This window comes from Myotis brandtii, unplaced genomic scaffold, assembly GCF_000412655.1.
Source record: "Myotis brandtii unplaced genomic scaffold, ASM41265v1 scaffold186, whole genome shotgun sequence".
Lineage (NCBI taxonomy): Eukaryota > Metazoa > Chordata > Mammalia > Chiroptera > Vespertilionidae > Myotis > Myotis brandtii.
Window position 1 is genome coordinate 2,384,270 of NW_005356905.1, and position 19,602 is coordinate 2,403,871.

The 19,602-nt window shown below is 38.6% G+C and overlaps 1 protein-coding gene across 1 annotated transcript in view; it reads right to left on the reverse strand.

The window, feature by feature from the left end:
* The window catches only part of IFT80 (intraflagellar transport 80), a 106,230-nt gene that overhangs the window by 74,170 nt on the left and 12,458 nt on the right, over positions 1-19,602 (reverse strand). Inside the window, exons 2-5 of the mRNA XM_005864124.2 lie at positions 16,910-16,993; positions 13,490-13,711; positions 2,511-2,621; positions 637-705 (exon numbers count right to left, since the gene is read on the reverse strand). Of these exons, the coding sequence (XP_005864186.1) occupies positions 637-705; positions 2,511-2,621; positions 13,490-13,711; positions 16,910-16,946 (439 nt within the window). The 5' untranslated portion in view covers positions 16,947-16,993. The remainder of the gene's footprint in view (positions 1-636; positions 706-2,510; positions 2,622-13,489; positions 13,712-16,909; positions 16,994-19,602) is intronic.

The window sequence follows — 19,602 nt, forward strand, 5'->3', positions numbered from 1 at the left end:
CAAATTTTTGTGCACCGGGCCTCTAGTCCTATATAATAAAAGCCTAATATGCTAAGTGTCCGGTCAACCAGTTGGCTGTTCAACCATTCAAAGCATAATATGCTAATGCTATGCTAAGACTGCTCAACCACTCGCTATGATATGCACTGACCACCATAGGGCAGACAGTTGACCAGTTGCTATGATGTGCACTGACCACCAGACAGACGCTCTGACCGATAGGTTAGCTTGCTGCTGGGGTTTGGCCAATCAGGACTGAACGAGACGGGCCAGACATGCCCTGGAGCCCTCCTGCGGTCCCTCGGAAGATGTCGGAGAGCCAGTTTCAGCCCGATCCTGCAGACCGGGCCAAGGGACCCCACTGGTGCACGAATTCGTGCACTGGGCCTCTAGTTAGCCTATAACTGTATTGTCTAGATTCACTAACAAAGAAAAAGCCCTTGAGTATTTTGTATATTTCTTGGCTTGAATAATATAGGTACCATGGTCCATCAGGCAACATGGAAAGTAAGAGGAAAAAGTGGAAATAGAAATGAGCGATTTCAGGTTTTGAACCTGACCAAAATCAGTCTTAGAAGTGATATTAGACAGCTGCTAAAGGAAAATGTTGACATTTTTATTGATTATAATACATACCTTGCTGAGCTAAAGTTGATCTTAGCATTCCAGTCTTTGACCAGATTTTTACTTGTCCATCTTCTCCAACTATAAAGAGAAAATAATTGATATTTTTAGCTATAAGAAATAAATTTAGCCCAGCCAGTGTGACTCAGTGGTTGAGCATCGATCTATAAACCAGGAGATCACGGTTCGATTCCTAGTCAGGGCACTTGCTCAGGTTGCAGGCTCGATCCCCAGTAGGGGGCATGCAGGAGGCAGCCAATCAATTGAGTCTCTCTCATCATTGATGTTTCTATCTCTCTCTCCCTTCTCCCTTCTTCTGATATCAACAAAAAATATATTTTTTAAAAGAAATAATTAAAACATTAAATTTACATACAAAATTTGGACAAAATTTACTCTAATTAAATGACAGTGCTTCGTAACTGTATTATTTAATTGAAGTTATTTTGAAACAACTTTATCAAAGTAGACAAACTTCCATGACAAAACTTTTTATTTTTCCTTTAATATTAGAAGACTTATGAGTATATTATTCAAATAATGCTGTCATCTTCACTGAAATCTCAATTCTAGAATTCTAAGAAAAGTGCTTTCAGTGTATTAAGAAGAGTTGCAGCCCAATTCCAGTGAGTTTGGGACTGAATGGATGAAGCAGTAGGCTCTATTTTTTAACAGTTTGCCTGCAAGAGTGAAAAAGAAAGAGGAAGTTATAGCTAGAGAGAGTTATTGGTTAACAGAAGGATTTTTACTTCTTTTTTCTCAATTTTCAAGATGGATGACATCTTAACATTCTTACGTGCTGAAAAAGAAACCACTGGAAAAGGAGAAGTTGAAAAACAAGCAAGAAAAAGGACAACTCACTGAGAGAAGTCTTACAGAAGGCCCAGGGGATATGTGTGGTGATTTTAAAACATATACACAAATTCTTTGTTATTCCTCCTTTTAAGAGGTGGAGCTTAATTTCTCTCTCCTTCAGTTTGGGCTATAGTTAGTGACTTGCTCCTAACAGAATGTGGTGGAAATGATGGAGTATAACTTCTGAGGAGAGTCATAAAATACAGAGTGTCCTCAAAAATGAATACACACTTTAACAACTGATAGCTCAATTTTGAAAATAAAATGTATTTTAATAACAATGCCTTTATAATTATTCAAAGTGTGTGTATACATTTTTTGGGACATCTTACATATTGTAACTTCTATCTTGTTCTCTCATGGATCACTCGGGGAGAAGTCAGCTGTTATGTTGATAGAACACCAAGCAGCCCTACGGAGAGGCCCAGGTGGTGAGGAACTAAGGCCTCTGCCATCAGTCAGAGAGGAACTAAGACCTCTTGCCAACAGCCAAGTGAGTAAACCATCTTAGAAGCCGATCCTTCAGCCCCAATCAAGCTTTCATATGATTGCAGCCCCATCCAACTTCTTGAGTCCAGGACAGAATCACCCAGTAAAACTATTCCCGGATAATACAGGGTTATCATCTTAAGTCACTAACTTTGGAGTAATTTGTTATGAAATAATAGATAACTAATAGGTGAAGAGAAGAATCCTTGCAATAGGACAGGAGATGGGAGAGAGATGGAAGAGGATAAAGGTCAGTTAAATGAGAATACTTTGAATTTAAAAATTTTAAAGAATTACAACTTTTATTTACTCTCTACTTGAACATTCCAACAGCATTTTTGACAGAATATTCTCCGTCATATTAGAAAACTAGTAATTAATATGACATCCTGAATTATAACATTATATAGCAATCTAGATCAATACTGTGCTAATTATTTAGTATTAGATAATAAAAGGCTATTGCTAAGAAAATATTCTGTTCCTTTGGAAATTTTTCTTTAAAAAATTCACTTAAAATGCCATTTTTGCAGACAACTTACCTGTAACTAATGCTGTTCCTTCATAATTCCATCTTCCTGCCAGTACTGCTCCACAGTGAGCTTCTACACTTTTTTCCACTCTTCCTAACTTAGAAATCAGATGAAATTTCCCTAAAAGAAATTATACTTGAAAAGTCTATTTCATTAAAATAATTTATTCAATCAACAAACATCTGTTGACTACCTACTACTAGACTACTGAGCACAGTGCTAGGCACTGAAGACAAAAGGGCAAATAATATAATTATTCTTACTCTCGAGAAACACAAATCTATTGGAAGACAGCAACAAACGAAGTTACAAATATGACGCTAAAGTAATTCAGAGGGATGATAAAACTCTACTGGGATATGGCCAAAGGGGACCAAAAGAAATGTTAAGAAAGCCTTCTATTGCCCTGACCGGTTTGGCTCAGTGGATAGAGCGTCGGCCTGCAGACTCAAGGATCCCAGGTTCGATTTCGGTCAGGGGCATGTACCTTGGTTGCGGGAACATCCCCAGTAGAGGGTGTGCAGGAGGCAGCTGATCGATGTTTCTCTCTCATCGATGTTTCTGACTCTCTATCCCTCTCCCTTCCTCTCTGTAGAAAATCAATAAAATATATTTTTAAGAAAGAAAGAAAGAAAGAAAGAAAGAAAGAAAGAAAGAAAGAAAGAAAGAAAGAAAGAAAGAAAGCCTTCTATTTAAGCAGTTTTGCAGTCTTGCTTTTTTTTTCCCCACAGGTTATAGAAAAGGAGAAAAAGGAATAGAGGAGAGGAACCAAGACAGTGAAATGATTTTAAAAGATAAACTGAGGCATATTTTAAAACTTTAAGAGTTTACTTAAGCAAAAATCTATTCCAATCAGACAGTGCCAAACCAGAAGTGGTTAGCACTCCACTGACAGCAGCTCAGAGAGAGGCTTTTATAGAGAAAAGGCAGAAGCAAAGTAAGGAAATTACTAACTACTAGAGGCCCAATGCACGAAATTCATACAAGGGGCTTGGCCCTTGCAGCCCCGGCTGCCTCAGCCGGCCCTCGCAGCCTTGGCCGGCCCTTGCAGCACCTCACAACCCCTTGCAGCCTCGGCAGGCCCTCACAGCCTTGGCCTTGTCCGGAAGGTTGTCTGGAATGTCGTCTGGAAGGTCATTCAGCTGTTCGGTCTAATTAGCATATTAACTCTTTATTATATAGAATAGTTTAAAGCCTAGTTGGCTGTTTGTGATTAGTGGTTCTTAGGTTTCAATTATGTACACTTGAGGTATTTACAGGCTTAGATTTTGGTTTGTGTACATGGGCCAATGATATCAGTCACCTCAGTCTAATTGCCTCCTTATTTAATTAATTTAACAGTTGCTAATCCCAAATTTTAAAATACTTGCCTTATATGATTTTACACTGTGCCAGGCACCAGGTAGACCAAACAAAAAGCAGTCTACTTGGTTGCTGACCTCAAAAAGTTCACACATACAGGGTAGGACAAAGTAGGTTTACAGTTGTTCATATGGAAAATAATACAATAATTAATAAATAATACAAAAGCCTAATATGCTAAGTGTCTGACCTATCGGTCAACCATTCAGTCGACTGCTTGACCAGTCGCTATGACCCACACTAACCACCAGGGGTCAGATGCTCCGACTGGTAGGTTAGCTTGCTGCTGGGGTCTGGCTGATCGCTGATTGAGACTGGGCAAGACAGGTTGGACACACCCTGGAGCCCTCCCCGGCTGGCCAGACCCCATAGGCCCCTATCTGGACTGAGTAGAATGACCCTGATTGGCCCTGATTGGCCCGATTGCTGGCCAAGCCAAGGGACGCCACCCATGCACAAATTCATGCATCAGGCCTCTAGTTCTATATAATAAAGAGCTAATATGCAAATGGTTGTCACAACCTCATGCCGCCACGCCGAGACGGCTCAGGCACTCAACACTGGGGAGAGAGGAATGGGGACCAGCCAGGCACAAATGAGCTCATGAGAGAGGAATGTGGACCAGCCAGGCTGGGGCCTGGAAGAGAGACAAGCCACCCACCCCGCAGTCCCGGGCGCCAGAGGCTGCACCTGCGCCTGTAGCCCGGGAGAGGGACAATCCGCACACCCGATGGTCCCTGTGGTTCTGGGCACCAGCGGCTGGGGCTGCAGCCGGGAAAGGGACAAGCTGCACGCCCCGCAGTCCCAGGCACCAGCGCCTGCGGCTGCACCTGTAGCCCAGGAGTGGGACAACCCGCCAGCACCGTGGTCCCAGGAGCCAGCGCCTGCAACTGTGGCCCAGGAGAGGGACAAGCTGCCCGCCCTGTGGTCCTGGGCACCAGTGGCTGTGCCTGCGGCCCGGGAGAGGGACAATCTGCAAGCCCCATGAAAGCCGCCCGCCCACAGTCCCCTGCGGCTGCGGCCGGACCAGACAAAGCTGGCCCGGGTCCTGGGTGCCTGCAGCCGGTCAGAGGGAGGGAAGCCGGGTTCCCTGTACCTGCGACTGGCCGGAGGAGGGAATCCTGGATCCCGGGTGCGAGGCGAGGCAGAAGCGGTTAAGGGCAATCAGGCCAGCAGGGGAGCAGTTAGGGGTGATCAGGCCAGTAGGGGAGCAGTTAGGGTGATCAGGCAGGCAGGCAGAGGTGGTTAGGGGTGATCAGGCAGGCAGAGGTGGTTAGGGGCGATCAGGCAGGCAGGCAGCGGGGTTAGGGGCGATCAGGCAGGCAGGCAGGCAGGTGAGCGGTTAGGAGCCAGCGGTCCTGGATTCTGAGAGGCAGACGGACATCCCCCGAAGGGTCCTGGATTGGATAGGTCACATACTCACAACTGTAAACCTACCCCCATCCCCGCATGAATTTCATGCACCAGGCCGCTAGTTAATAAATAATAATACAAGAATAAACTCTGTTTCACATACTCACAACTGTAAACCTACTTTTGCCCCATCCTATATATAGGAAAAAAGCTAAAAAACTACAACTTTACAGTACATTGACAAAGTATATAAGCAATGTCAAGGGGACAAATTAACTGTGCCAAGAGTAAGAACTACAGGAATCCGAGAATAGATCAGTGAGGTTTGAATGATAATAAAATCTAGTGATACACAGATTGTAATACATTAATTAAGTATAGTGAAATTAGCTTTCTTCCAATCAATATAAATATTTGTTTGTATACATATATGTATTATTTATTTATTTACTTACTTATTTATTTATTTTGCAGTAAAAGAATAATGTGGCTGCCTAACCAAATTTGCCTCAGAGGATTTATTTTGTTTCAATTCACTTTTAACTTAAGGCTTTCAAGATCTGGCCTAATACTAAAAATTTATTAAAAATATATTTAAGTCAGATGCTTAAGATGGCTTTACAACATTTCTCTGGAGAACTCTAAAACAAATGGCTTTAAAACATTTAACACTTACCGCCCTGTGGTTCTTTCACTGACCACCTACTCACTCCCACCAACAAAGTCTTTCCCTCTTTTTTACACACAATGTATATTACTTGTAGCTCTGTTGCAGCATTTTTCACTGGGCTGTGATTCGTTTCATGGCAGGGGGCCATGTCTTAATCATATTTTTATTTGCAATATGCTTTTACATAATCAGCATTTGTTAAATTTAACCAATTCTATAACCATACCAATACATAAAAATAAGTATGTAAGTAAGTAAATAAATAAATAAAATGGACCATTTGACATTCTTATCTTTCTCATTCATGACGTTCTAGCACTTCAACAATAATCTGCCGTTTTCCTTTATCCACCCACCCACTAGCACCAGTAGCACTATCTACTTTTCCCCATATCTTCCTTTTAATTTTATAATTACCTCTGGGTCATTTTTCAATGTAACAATTACTTTGAATCCAACTGTGCTATTATTCTCTTTATCAGACTAACTTAAAATTACAGAGAAAATACAAGGAGGGGAAATCTCAAGAGAGGAAACTACGAAGATGACATCTAATAAGTGGAAAACTAATCCTGTGGCCATTATTTTCTTTATCCAGGCCTGTTTCACAAAATGTTAGCATACTGCCTAGCACAAAACATCCACATACTAAACAATTATTGGATACAATGAATAAATGCAACACCAAAGAGACTAACCAAATAACTTGAACTAGAAATGAAAAGTCCATAAATTATCTTTCAGCCTATTCCACATTTTAGAAATTGTATGTATTTTGGTCAATGACATTTCTTGTCATAAAATAACAAATACTGATTTTCTAACAAGTGATAAAATTATTCTGGCTTCCTATGACCTCACAGAAGCCATACACTGGGACAACTAAGGTCAGCTCTTGGCATAGATTTAGCAATTAATAAATCATTGGCCTTTGTACATTGGCTGATTATTACAAATTGCTTGAATAACACACCCAGAGTAAAGCATAAATATAAAATTACATACATCAAATTTAAAAACTGATAATTATTCATTTAACATTTTCAGTTCTTTTTTCTCTCCAGGTGTTCTATAACTTTGTAAAAGTGCAAAAGCAAACTAGAGATCAATTAATTTATTTCCAATTATTTGCTAGGGGTGAGGTTGGGAAGAGAATATAATCAATATGACTCATTTATTGTTTTAGTAAACAAACAATGAAAACTTTCGATAAAAATGAAGATTTAAATCCTGAGTATAAAATTAATCACTTGTTATTAAAGATAAGCTAAAAAGAGGAAAATGTTATAAAAAAGAAAAAGAACAGAAGTGGTAGATTAGTTATAAGGAACACATTTTTTAAAGTTAGAAATGCCCTAAGAAATGCCCACGGAAACATGAGAAGGCTTGGAATAGGGTGCTAGAAAAAAAGGGCACATGAGCACTTTTGCAGACTGCTTAATAGCAGAAATGTTTTGGCAGATGTCTGCAAAAGCCACAAAGAGATCAGTAACTGCTAACTTCTGATAAAAAGAAATGAACACACAATTCTTTTTAAAGTGGGATTTTAAAATGAACATATTAACTAATAAGAGAATATAGTGATTATTTGAAGATATCTAATAGAATGTATGAAAATATCAACTTTTACTAAATATAATTTAAGGAGTGTTTACTGCCTTTACAAAAGGTTTTATATCAGAATTCCCTTACATAGCAGCTCCCCAATGCATTTTAAATAATTCAATTATTTTTCAAATGTAAATCTTTTAACACATTGTTAAAGAAATATCTCCTCTAAAAAGTGGGATACTACTACACAAAATGTTCAAAAAGAGATAAAAATATTGAAGAGAGAATTATTGGTAAGACAAAATACTTGGCAAAAGTCTGCTTTATGTGCAGGAGCTGCCCCTCAAACCCAGGGATGTGTTTTGAACGTTTTACCACTACCACCACCACAGAACAGAGAGGGGGTTGGACAAAGGAAACCCTGGGAGAGTGATGAACAAACTCAAAAACTGTAATCTTTTCTGCCAGGGTTGAGGGAGAAAAATTAAGAGGAGAAAGATGGTGGCAACTAGAAAAGAAAATCTCTTGAACAATGAATTAAATCTTGAAGAAGAAAAAAATGTTTAAGTATGACTAACATCACACAAAATGAAAAAGCCCTAGAGATCTGCTCTACAACATTGTGCTTATAATTAACTATACTGCACAGTACAATTAACAATTTGTTAAGAGGGCAGATCTCATGTTATATGGTTTTTTCTTTTAACCAGAATAATAGGTTAAATTTTTTAAAGAACTGGGCTAACAAAGAGTACAGCACCGAATATAAAATGACCTCAGATCTTTATCTGGCAGGAAACTCCTTGACCACCTCCTGATGGCATCCACTTTCTTCTGTTTTTGAACATTTCTTTTTCATTTCTGGATGCTGCTTTCTGTCTACCCTTCCACTTCTTTTCTTTGATCTACCGTCACTTTCCCTCTTTCTCAAGATCCCAGATAGTCCTCATCCTTCACTTTGGAGAAAACACTCAACTACGCTGCTTTGGTTTTTCTCTTCTTCCAACATTTAGTGTGTGGCATGTTATCTTATTTGGGGTTTTATTTATACAGTAAACCCCAAAATAAAATGATACATTCTATTTTTTTTTTAGTCATAATGTAGTTTTCCTTATTTAATCGTGTAAATTTCTCTTTTAAATTACATTTGTTTTACTTTAAACTTCTTTTCCCTATCAGAAAGTGTTTTATCTAAAGCCAATGTGAAATAAAGACCCAAGCAATTATTTTTTAGTTAAGTATAATTAAGTAAGCTTAATAATTCAGAAAAACACTCAGACAACAGAAACCATCAAGACTAATTAGATTTAGTATTCATAGTCACCAGATAAGTCAATCCTCATATACTGTTGAGTTTAAAAAGGAAAATGCAAAGAAAATACGTGATATGCCACCTGTTGTATAAAAAAAAAGGTGAAATGAGGAAATATACATGCATCTGTTTATTTTTGCCAAGAGAAACACAGGAAGGATAAACCAGAACCAACGAGGTTGGTTACCTAGAAGGAGTAAATAGGAACAAGGTGTATGGGATTGGGTGGGTCAGGGTAGTAACAATGCTCTGAGTAAGTATATTTTTTAATACAGTTTTCATTTCATGGAACCATCCATGTTAACGTTTAACATATTCAAAGATAATCAAATCAACAAGAATGGGGGGAGGGGCTTACATGGAAAACAAAGGGAAATAAATATACTTATCTATAAATGAGTAACATCACAACACTTAAGCAGGGGGGAAATGCAAGTAATTTTTGAACACAGGACTTTGACTCTATAGCCTCAGTGTAACGATAACAGTAAACACTTGAATTCTAATTAAATTTTTTTGCAGTATTATGGGTTAGTAACTCTGAAACAACCTACTGTGTATTATAGAATTGAGTAAATGAGTAAATATATTAAGAATAATGAAAGTCAGTCTTTCTCACTGTTTTCAAGTATGGAGAAAAAGATACTAGGATTAACCCCATGGTGTTGAATTGGAGCTGATGGTATCAGAATTAACTCATGGTTTTTTGTATAGAAAGAAAAAAAATGAAAGGAAGGGAGGGAGGGAAAGAGGGAAAGAGAAAGGGAGAAAGAAATAGCTGTAGATATGTGTTTTTTTAATATACATTTATATTCCTAAATTTTAGCTCAGTTCTCTGAAAGGGCCTTGAAGTACACACACCACTTTGAAACGAGCACATCTAGCACTCTTATCTTAGTTTTGAAATACCATTAAGCACCAAATAAAGAACAGGAGAAACAGATGATTTGGGGGCTGAGACTGGGAAAGTACAAGGTGAGCCTAGAATATCTTGTGCCAGCAAAGTAGTACCAGAAAACTGATGAAGACACATATCCCCACCCCCACCCCCACCCCAAAAAAAAAGAAAAACAAAGATTATCTGAACTGGTTTAATGGGGCTCCTGCTGGCCAAATGTGAGACAATTTTAACATCAAAATTTAAAAATAATGGTAACAGGCCCTGGCTGGTGTGGCTCATTGGGTTGGAGCATCGTCTGTGAATGGGAAGGTTGCTGGTTCAATCCCTGGTTGGGTTCATATGGGAGACAACTAATTGATGTATCTCTCTTACATTGATGTTTCTCTCTCCCTTTTTCTCCCTCCCACCTCTAAAATCAATCAATCAATAAAAATAATGGTAACAGGCTACTCAAGAAATAAAATAAAAATCTATGAATCTAACTGACATAGCAAACAAATAAATAAATGGCAGGATATGGGAGGCTCTTCCTTGCAGTAGAGTACCAACTGATCAATACAGAAGGAATTATGAAGTTTTAAAAAATTACCATTTGGCAACCATCCTATATAATAAAAGGGTAATATGCAAATTGACCCTAACGGCAGAATGACCAGGAACAACCAGTCATTATGGACACGCACTTACCCCCAGGGGGCAGATATTCAACACAGAGCTGCCTCCTGGTGGTCAGTGTGCTTCCATGGGGGGAGCACTACTCAGCCAGAAGCCGGCTCATGGCTGGCCAGCGCAGCGGTGGCGGCGGGAGCCTCTCCCGCCTCCGTGGCAGCAATAAGGATGTCCAACGAACGGCTTAGGCCCGCCCCCCTGGGGAGCGGGCCTAAGCCGTATCCTCTGAGAGCTCCCAGGCTGTCAGAGGGATGTCTGACTGCCAGCTTAGGCCTGATCCCCGGGGAGCAGGCCTAAGCTGGCAAGTGGACATCCCCTGAGGTCCCCAGGGCTGCCAGAGGGATGTCTGACTGCCAACCTAGGCCCAATCCCCCGGGGAGTGGGCCTAAGCCATCAGTTGGACATCACCCGAGGGGTCCCATGTGGTGAGCCGGCACGGCCATGGCATACTAGCCCCAGGGTGCCGCTTTATGTGCCACGCCAGCTCAGCCTGGTTCAGTGACCCTGAGAGGGGGCGGTGAAGGATGGAGAAAAGACAGACAACAGAATAAAATCTGGGTCTGGGTGGGATGCTGCTCCTGGATGGAGAGACAGTGCCACAGACTACAAGCCATGTCTTTATTTTATAGCCAGATTCCACAAGGCAAAGTAAGGGCATGGTCAAGATGTTTACAACATTCTTGTGGGTTTCAATGCTACTCAGTTACATGCACCTGAACTCTATCAAGCCCATATTACTCAGACATGTGGGTCAACGTGTTCAGACCATAGGTTCAAGCTTACAACTCCAGCTGTTGGCTATAATTGTGCTGGGAGGGCCCTGCCCTACAAGCTGGGACTTGCACGTGGCAATGAGAGGACTGTGCCCTCTCATTAGTCCAAGGCTTGAACCTGTCCAAACACTGTAGCCGCTCTCCACAGTCCCAGACTGCAAGAGGGCGCAGGCCAGGCTGAGGGACCCCATCCCCGAGTACGCGCGTTTTCATGCACCAGGCCTCTAGTCTTAGTAATAAATGATTCAGCCAAGAATCATCAATAGATGCTAAGATAGTGGGAGGAAGTTTGAGAAGGAAGAGAATATTTTTACATAGTCTGAATATATTCTTTCACAAATTATTTATTAAAAGAGAAAAGTAGTAACTTCATAGTAGATTAATTTAGTGAACACACCTTTTGAAAAAATGAACGTTAACATCACTAATAATGGGTTAAACCAGCATCACGAATCTCCCAATCTGATGCCCTAAGTCAGCGGTTCTCAACCTGTGGGTCGCAACCCCTTTGGGGGTCGAACGATCCTTTCACAGGGGTCGCCTAAGACCATCCTGCATATCAGATATTTACATTACGATTCATAACAGTAGCAAAATTACAGTTATGAAGTAGCAACAAAAATAATTTTATGGTTGGGGGTCACAACATGAGGAACTGTATTTAAAGGGCCAGAAGGTTGAGAACCACTGCTTATTGACGCTAAAAACATGTAAACTAAATCTAACCATGAGGAAACAGCCAACAAACACAAATTGAGGGATTTTCTATAAAAATAACAGACTTGTATTCTTCAAAACTGTCAAGATTAGGAAAGAAAGACTGAGGAGTTGCTCCAGATTAAAGGAGACCAGAGAGGTGTAATAAAAGCGATGTGTTATTTAGTACCAGAAAAAAATTTCTATAAAATACATTATTAGGACGATTATTAAAAATTTAATATGAACTGCAGGTTAGATAATAGTATTGCATTAATGTTAAATGTTCTGATTTTGATCAATGTATTGTGGTTATGTAACAGAAAATCCTTACTCTTAGGAAATACATTGAAGTATTTATGGTTACAGGGCATGTCTGTAAATTATTCTCAAATGTTTTAGGAAAAAAGTGTATGTGGTTGGGGACAGGGAGAGAGAGGAGAAAACCAATGAGAAAGAATATGGAACAAAATGTTAACAATTAGTGAATTTAGATAAAGGATATGCAAGAGTTACTTGTACAATTCTTGCAACTTTTCTGTGAAAGTGAAATTAAATCAAAATTAAAAGGTATTTCTTTTTAAAGTCAATGCTTCATTTTATCAACTGAGATTAGCTAAATTCTAGCTGTGGCTCTGAATCAATTTTCTAAGCACCAGGCACTATAAGTACTTTTACACAATATCTCATTTAATGAAAAAAAGTTACCAGAAGTTCTGTCTGTAAAAGTTGTGGCATCTGATGTGCTTGTCTGCCATAACATCCCTTCCTTGTTCTGGCTACAAAAGCCCTCTTTTCTTTGTTTGCCTTTCCACAATGGCCTAAGGCCTGCTGTGCTCACTCAGTGTCACATTCCCTTAACTAAAGTGATTCACACAGTGATGGGTGACTGATCCATGATCTCCCAGAACCCTCTCTGCTACTTGCCTGTATGAGATATTGAGGAAGAAGCACTCCCTCTGCTAATATTTTTCCTAGGAGGATGAGACTTGGGCTGTGGACTGCCATCATGCTCACCTTGTAGGGAAAGCCTATCCAAGAGCTGGTGAGAACAGGGCCCGATGCAGCTGTGCTTAAAGATCTACCCCTAGAGCTAAGTGAACCAAAAAACTCCAACTGTGCATAAGTGTTAACTAAGTAAGTTTCTGTTACTTCTGATGAATGTACTCTTAACTGACAGAGTAGGTCAAGTGTCATACAGTCAAAAACAATTCAAATTATTTCTAATTAAAACATTCCCTTAAAAAAGTAGTAAATCATGCTTTTTACTCACCAATAATAAAGCTATGGTCAAATTTAATACATCTCCAACTCTATAAGAAATTAACATGTACTAGAAAATAAAGATAGCTTACTAAATGTGCCCATATTTTTAGTATGGTTATGTCATAAAGTTAAATTTGAAGAAATTAGAAACCAAAATTGGTAATAGCTTAACAACTAGTAAGAGAGCACAGAAAAAGTAAAGTTAAACTTTCCGATTCAATCCCACCACACACCAGTTGAATTCACTTTTTTCCATCACAACAGTTTTATAGTTTAAACATAAACCAAATGACTACATAGAAAATGGACAAAATGTGTGGATGAAGGCATGCGGATCCAAAAACATCAGTTTTGTAAAACAACTCAAAGCATAAGTCATATTACCCTATTATGTCTCCTAAATACCAAGATGAGCATATAACATTAACAACTTACCATCAGAACTTGTGAGGACAAAGCTTTCTGCTTGAGTTTGTTTCCTGGTGCCTAAACTTTTTGGAAACCAGTGAAGATCTATTGGGTAAATGTCATCAGGAAGCTTTACTATTTGACTTGTTTCACTGGTTAACAAGTTCCACCTCACTATTTGGTGATCATCACTGCATGAATACAGTTCTTCTGCATTAGTCCAGCCCACACAGCTTACTAATTCTTGATGTGTCACCATGTTAAGGAGACAACACACAAAAGTCTTACATTTTAAATAATTTTCAGATGCAGATTATAAGATAAGTATAAAATAGGATCAAACATTTCAAACTTCTAAATGTGTTTTCATTTTATGACTTTCATATATTTTCTATTTAAAGAAAAATAAACATCTAGCCAAAACAGTTGTAAAAATGAAAAAGCAAGATAAAAAATCCAGATGCCAAGAGAGAGAAAAAGGCCCTAACTGGTTTGACTCAGTGGATAGAGCGTCGGTCGGCCTGCGGACTGAAAGGTCCCAGGTTCGATTCCGGTCAAGGGCATGTACCTTCGTTTCCGGCACATCCCCAGTAGGGGGTGTGCAGGAGGCGGCTGATCAATGTTTCTCATCAATGTTTCTGACTCTCTGTCCCTCTCCCTTCCTTTCTGTAAAAAAAATCAATAAAATTTAAAAAGAGAGAGAAAAAGAATTGACAAAATGAAAAATTTTAAATTGAGTTATAAAATATTCCATAACAAGACTAAAAGATACAAAGCATCTAACAGCTCAAAGGGTATGAAAGGATATAATACACTCAATTACTGGGGAATAAGGGGGGAAGTATGTCTTTTTTATTTACATATGTCTGTATCATTTAAGTTAGAATAAGCATGTATTATTTTGATGAGTTTTTAAAAATCAAGTGTTAAAAGAAGATTGAAACCTAACAGTAAAATATCTGCTTAAATTACACATTATAATAACAATCTACTTAGGAAAAAACATATAGCTTAACAGCTGAAACAAAAATCTTACCAAACTTTTTGACATTAAATTCAGGGAATAGTTCAATTACAATTTAATGTGCCTATAAAGAGAATAGTGCTGGATGAGACATGAACCCTAAAATTCTTACTTTAACCCATTTTTTATCTCTGATTTATCAGGAGGATTTCTATAATTTGAGGTGCTCAGTAGCCCTCACTTCTCCATCAGAATGGGCTGCTTACCCTAGGTTCTAGGGCAGGGGTGGGCAAACTTTTTGACTCGAGGGCCACAATGGGTTCTTAAACTGGACCGGAGGGCCGGAACAAAAGCATGGATGGAGTGTTTGTGTGAACTAATATAAATTCAAAGTAAACATCATTACATAAAAGGGTACGGTCTTTTTTTTTTTTAGTTTTATTCATTTCAAACGGGCCGCATCCGGCCCGCGGGCCGTAGTTTGCCCACTGGCTGTTCTAGGGCCTAGGTGAAGCATATATTTAGAGAAGGCATTTCAGTTTGTTGTTTACCAGGGATGCTTTCTCTTATTTACATCTGGATTTCTACATTACCAGATCATTCCTAGGTGAGTTGTTTGTTCTCTTGTTGTTATTGTATAATCCTTTTACTTCCTTCTCTTCTCATCAGTGCTTTTTATTGGCTTTTCTGAACATTCAATAAACTTCAAGGAAAAAGAGACAATGTGCCATAATTACTATGGGATGTTCTAAGATTTTTTCATACTATTTCAAAATATGACAGATTAAGCAAATAACCAAAAAGGCAAAAATAAATTATAGAAAGGTTATCAAAGTCCTAAGATAAATAGGTAATAAAATGGCACTGGAATACTCAAAATATAATCTAAACAAAAGGATATCATCACTAGACCATTACTGAAAAAATTATTCCTATATAATTTCTATAGCCTAAATGGTGTTAGGTAAAGACCTTTAGAAAGGTAGAATGTTAGGTAAAACTTAGAAAGGGAGAAAGCACATACACACACACATTAAGCTTATCCTTTGTAAATTGCTGTAAATAAACATCAGATGTGCATGACATATCTTCAAACTAATAGATCAACTAAAATTATGAGAGAAATGAGAAGAATGTCAGATTAAGAAAGTCTAAAAAGACTGCTATTAGACTATTATTCAGCTTGAAAAGAAAGGCAAAAACAGATAATGGACATAGTCGAAATCTTGTAAATGGCATGAATCTTGCATATGGTATAATTATATATGGCATGAACACCTGAGAGCACACTTTGAAAAAATAGTAAAAATTATTTAAGTACAAATAAGAGAAATTATACCTTCACTCAAAAGGTAAAACAAGCAGACAAGGTAATATAAATTCAAAAGATTTAATCAAATGTCTAATTCAGTGCTTTTCTATCTCTGATGAAGGAACATATTTTTCTTGATTTCAAATTTGTTGCAGATCAACATTTTGTTAGATAAAATAAAATAAATTACTAGAAAAATGATCTTATATTTGGATGGTTTCCCAATGTCAAATTGCTACAAAAATTGTTTACCTCTTACTTTCAATTTCTGTACTTATCCCTTTACAGACCTGTAATAAAGTCTGCAGATAATACTTTTAGAAGCACTGGTATATATAAAAATGAAGGTGGAGGGGCCTATCACATCTTCCTGATACATAGTCAGAAATTCTTGTTGACAAAATATAAGGTCATATGTTGGAGAAAATATTTATAATTTCCATCTTCTTACATCTATATGTATAAAAGCCTAAGCGACCATTACGACTGGTCACTATGATGCTCACTGACCACCAGGGGGCAGACGCTCAATGCAGGAGCTGCCCCCTGGTGATCAGTGCACTCCCACAGCCAACCTCCCATGGCTGGCCAACTTCCCGCGATCCCCAGCCAGCTAGCCCCGATTGGCCCCGATTGGGACTGGGTGAGATGGACCAATTAGCCCCTATCGCCGGCCAGGCCGAGGAACCCCACCCGTGTAGGAATTCGTGCACCGGGCCTCTAGTGAAATAATAAAGCTCTAACTGCTCAAATTTCTTCAGCTTGTTCTCCACTTTATCATGAAGAGAGTATAAAGAAATAAAGCGAAATTCATTTAAAAACTTACTACATCACACTAGCAAAGAAACTGTTTAAAAAAAGCTTCTCTTTAAGATCCTACTAGACTAAACAAAAATTATTTTTTATGTACTTAAGTACAGTACTTAAGTAAAGTAAGAAAAATGTCAATAAGAATTTGAAAGTAAGATTTAGAGCAAATAGTTTGCTTTGGAGAATTACCTGCAACACATGACCTCAAATATTTCAAAAACAATTTAGTTAAACTGCCATTAAAGGAATGAAAAAAAACACACAAAACACCCATTATCCAAGTAGAATACAAAATAGAACAAAACTTAACAATACTCTAGTAAGATGATCACAGTAAGGTCTGCAAGTGTTAAAAGGATATGCTTTGGTTCTTTTAAAAGTGATATCTTCAGTCTCATGTTTCCACTTTCCAGCAAAATTTTTAAATGCTACTTGAATGCATTCACTGTAAAAATAAAAATTAGGGGGAAAATATAAAATCTGCATTAAAAACAAACACATGTACACACACGCACACACACACACACACAAAATAAAAGCAAGCAAAACATCTTAGGACCCCAAGGATACTGAAACACACCTTCAATCCTGCTGGTATAAAGACAGGGAAAGAGGAAGAAAACTAGTCAATGTGCTAATCCTGCCAACGGGTGATTAGAGACCTTGGGTTGGACTCCAGAGGCCCTCTACACCCTGCCTGAAACAGTCCTACAAGTGCAGAGCACTAAATCTGGTCAGGTAAATAATCTCCAAAAGCTATCTGGAGATCAAATCAGAAGATTCTGTAAACTGGGCCCTTGCCGGTTTGGCTTTGTGGATAGAGCATTGGCCTATGGACTGAAGGGTCCCAGGTTCGATTCCGGTCAAGGGCATATGCTCCAGCTGCAGGCTTGATCCCCAGGGGCGGGGAGGGGCGAGGGGCGGGGAGGCAGCAGGTGATGATTCTCTCTCATCATTGATGTTTCTATCTCTCTCTCCCTCTCCCTTCTTCTCTGAAATCAATAAAAATATATTTTTTTAAATGATTCTGTAAACTGGGAAGCCCTCAATGGCAAATCAATATTAGTCATGTTTAATACATTAGAATAAATTCCCAAAATGTGATTGAGGGCTAAGATATTAAGGGCTTTAATAACGTGGAAATATTATGATATCATCAACCTAGTGGTCCAATCTGAGGTTTACATTCTATTGGAGGTAGATGTACTACCCCAACATTTATGGTTGTCATAGTGACAATGTGAAAAATATGTGAGTTATGTAAGCAGCGGTAATAAAACCCTTATAAAAGTTACATGAAAATCACAATGTAATTGACAAATAAAAATCTAGAAAAAGAAGAGTAATACTCCCCCAAATAACCAGGTCATTAAAAGATACAAATCAAGAAAATGCTAAATTGTCTGAGTTCATTTTATAGTTATAGGATTCTTTCTGAGTAATATCACTAACCTAAAAAGAAAATAAATAAATTAAATCAAAGTGTAATTAAAGGAACAAAATCCTCTTCACCAAGTAGAAAATTACTGCTAACTATATCAAAGGATATGCTGAGTATAGGTAAGAATTCAGTAGGTCTCCCTTAAATAACTTATCATTCCCCCTAACCCAGGAAGGTTTTTAGATCAGCAAGGTGCTAAACATAGCTGTATTTCAAAGCATCTTTTTCACTTATTCTACTCATAAATTTGTTAGACTGGGAGGAAAAAGTTGTTAAAACCACAGAAAAAAATCTGAAGTTTTATGGTCAGCCAATTTGCAACTAGGGTAAGAAGCCTCTCTGTCTCTTCCAGTTCACTCAGCAAGATTTCTGTTCAACGTCAAAAGTATGAAACTATGTACAGCAGCCAGAAAAAGAACACAATCTCTTACCCACATACTTCATAGGCTCACTTTTGGTTCTTAGAGTTTCAACATTGTTTTCAAAACTCCTTCCCCCCTCCCATCAGACCCCTTCCAATTAGAAAGGGGGGAAGAATAAACATACTTATGAAATTCTGCTTTTTCATAATAAGCCAAATTCACCCTGCTTATAAGGATTTTAAAAGAATAAAAGCAGATAATTGTTGCTTCTGAAAATGATAACACAAATGACAAGAAAAAATATATAAACTCTGAATATACAATTACAACCAGAAACTTGAAAGATCTTTGACAAAGACATGATGTAGCCTAGATCAAAGTACCTCAAACATGAAATCCAGAATAATTAGGAATAATGTCTCACCAAAGCAATAATAATCTCATCTAAATAGTAAAAGCAGCAATTTTTTTCATAAGAAAGAAATCTGCAACAATTCAGAAGCAAGATGCCAAGGAATTACAGAAAGAGGAAGGTGCCATTCTAACATCAGGAAGATTCTTCCTTGCTCAGAAAGATCTTCCCCATACATCCTATTTCTTTTTATTTATTTGTTTTTAATCTTCACCCAAGAATATGTTTTGTGGTTTTTTTTTAGACAGAGGAAGGAAGAGGGGTGGAGGGGGAAAGAGAGAGAGAGAGAGAGAGGGAGAGAGAGGAGAGGAGAGGAGAGGAGAGGAGAGGAGAGGAGAAAGAAGAGAAGAGAAGAGAAGAGAAGAGAAGAGAAGAGAAGAGAAGAGAAGAGAAGAGAAGAGAAGAGAAGAGAAGAGAAGAGAAGAGAAGAGAAGAGAGGGAGGAAGGAAGGAAGGAAGGAAGGAAGGAAGGAAGGAAGGAAGGAAGGAAGGAAGGAAGGAAGGAAGGAGCATAGATTGGTTGCTTCTCATATTTGCCCTGATGGGTTGGAACCCAAAAGCCAGGTAAGTGCCTTGACCTGGAATCTAACCCTCAACCTTTTTGTGCACAGGATGAAGCTCCAACTAACCCAGCCACCCAGCCAGGGCCCCAAACATCCTATTTAGCTGAGATCATTTGCATGAAGGATATGGCATTCTGGTGTGAAGCTAAATAGAGAAATAAAGAAATAGTATTAGCACTTAACTAATTCAGGGAAGTGCAGAGCTGCCTGAGGGCTGCACTGAGGAGGTTTTTATTTGCCCAAAGGCATTGGTTATCAAGGATCTGACTAGTCAGTG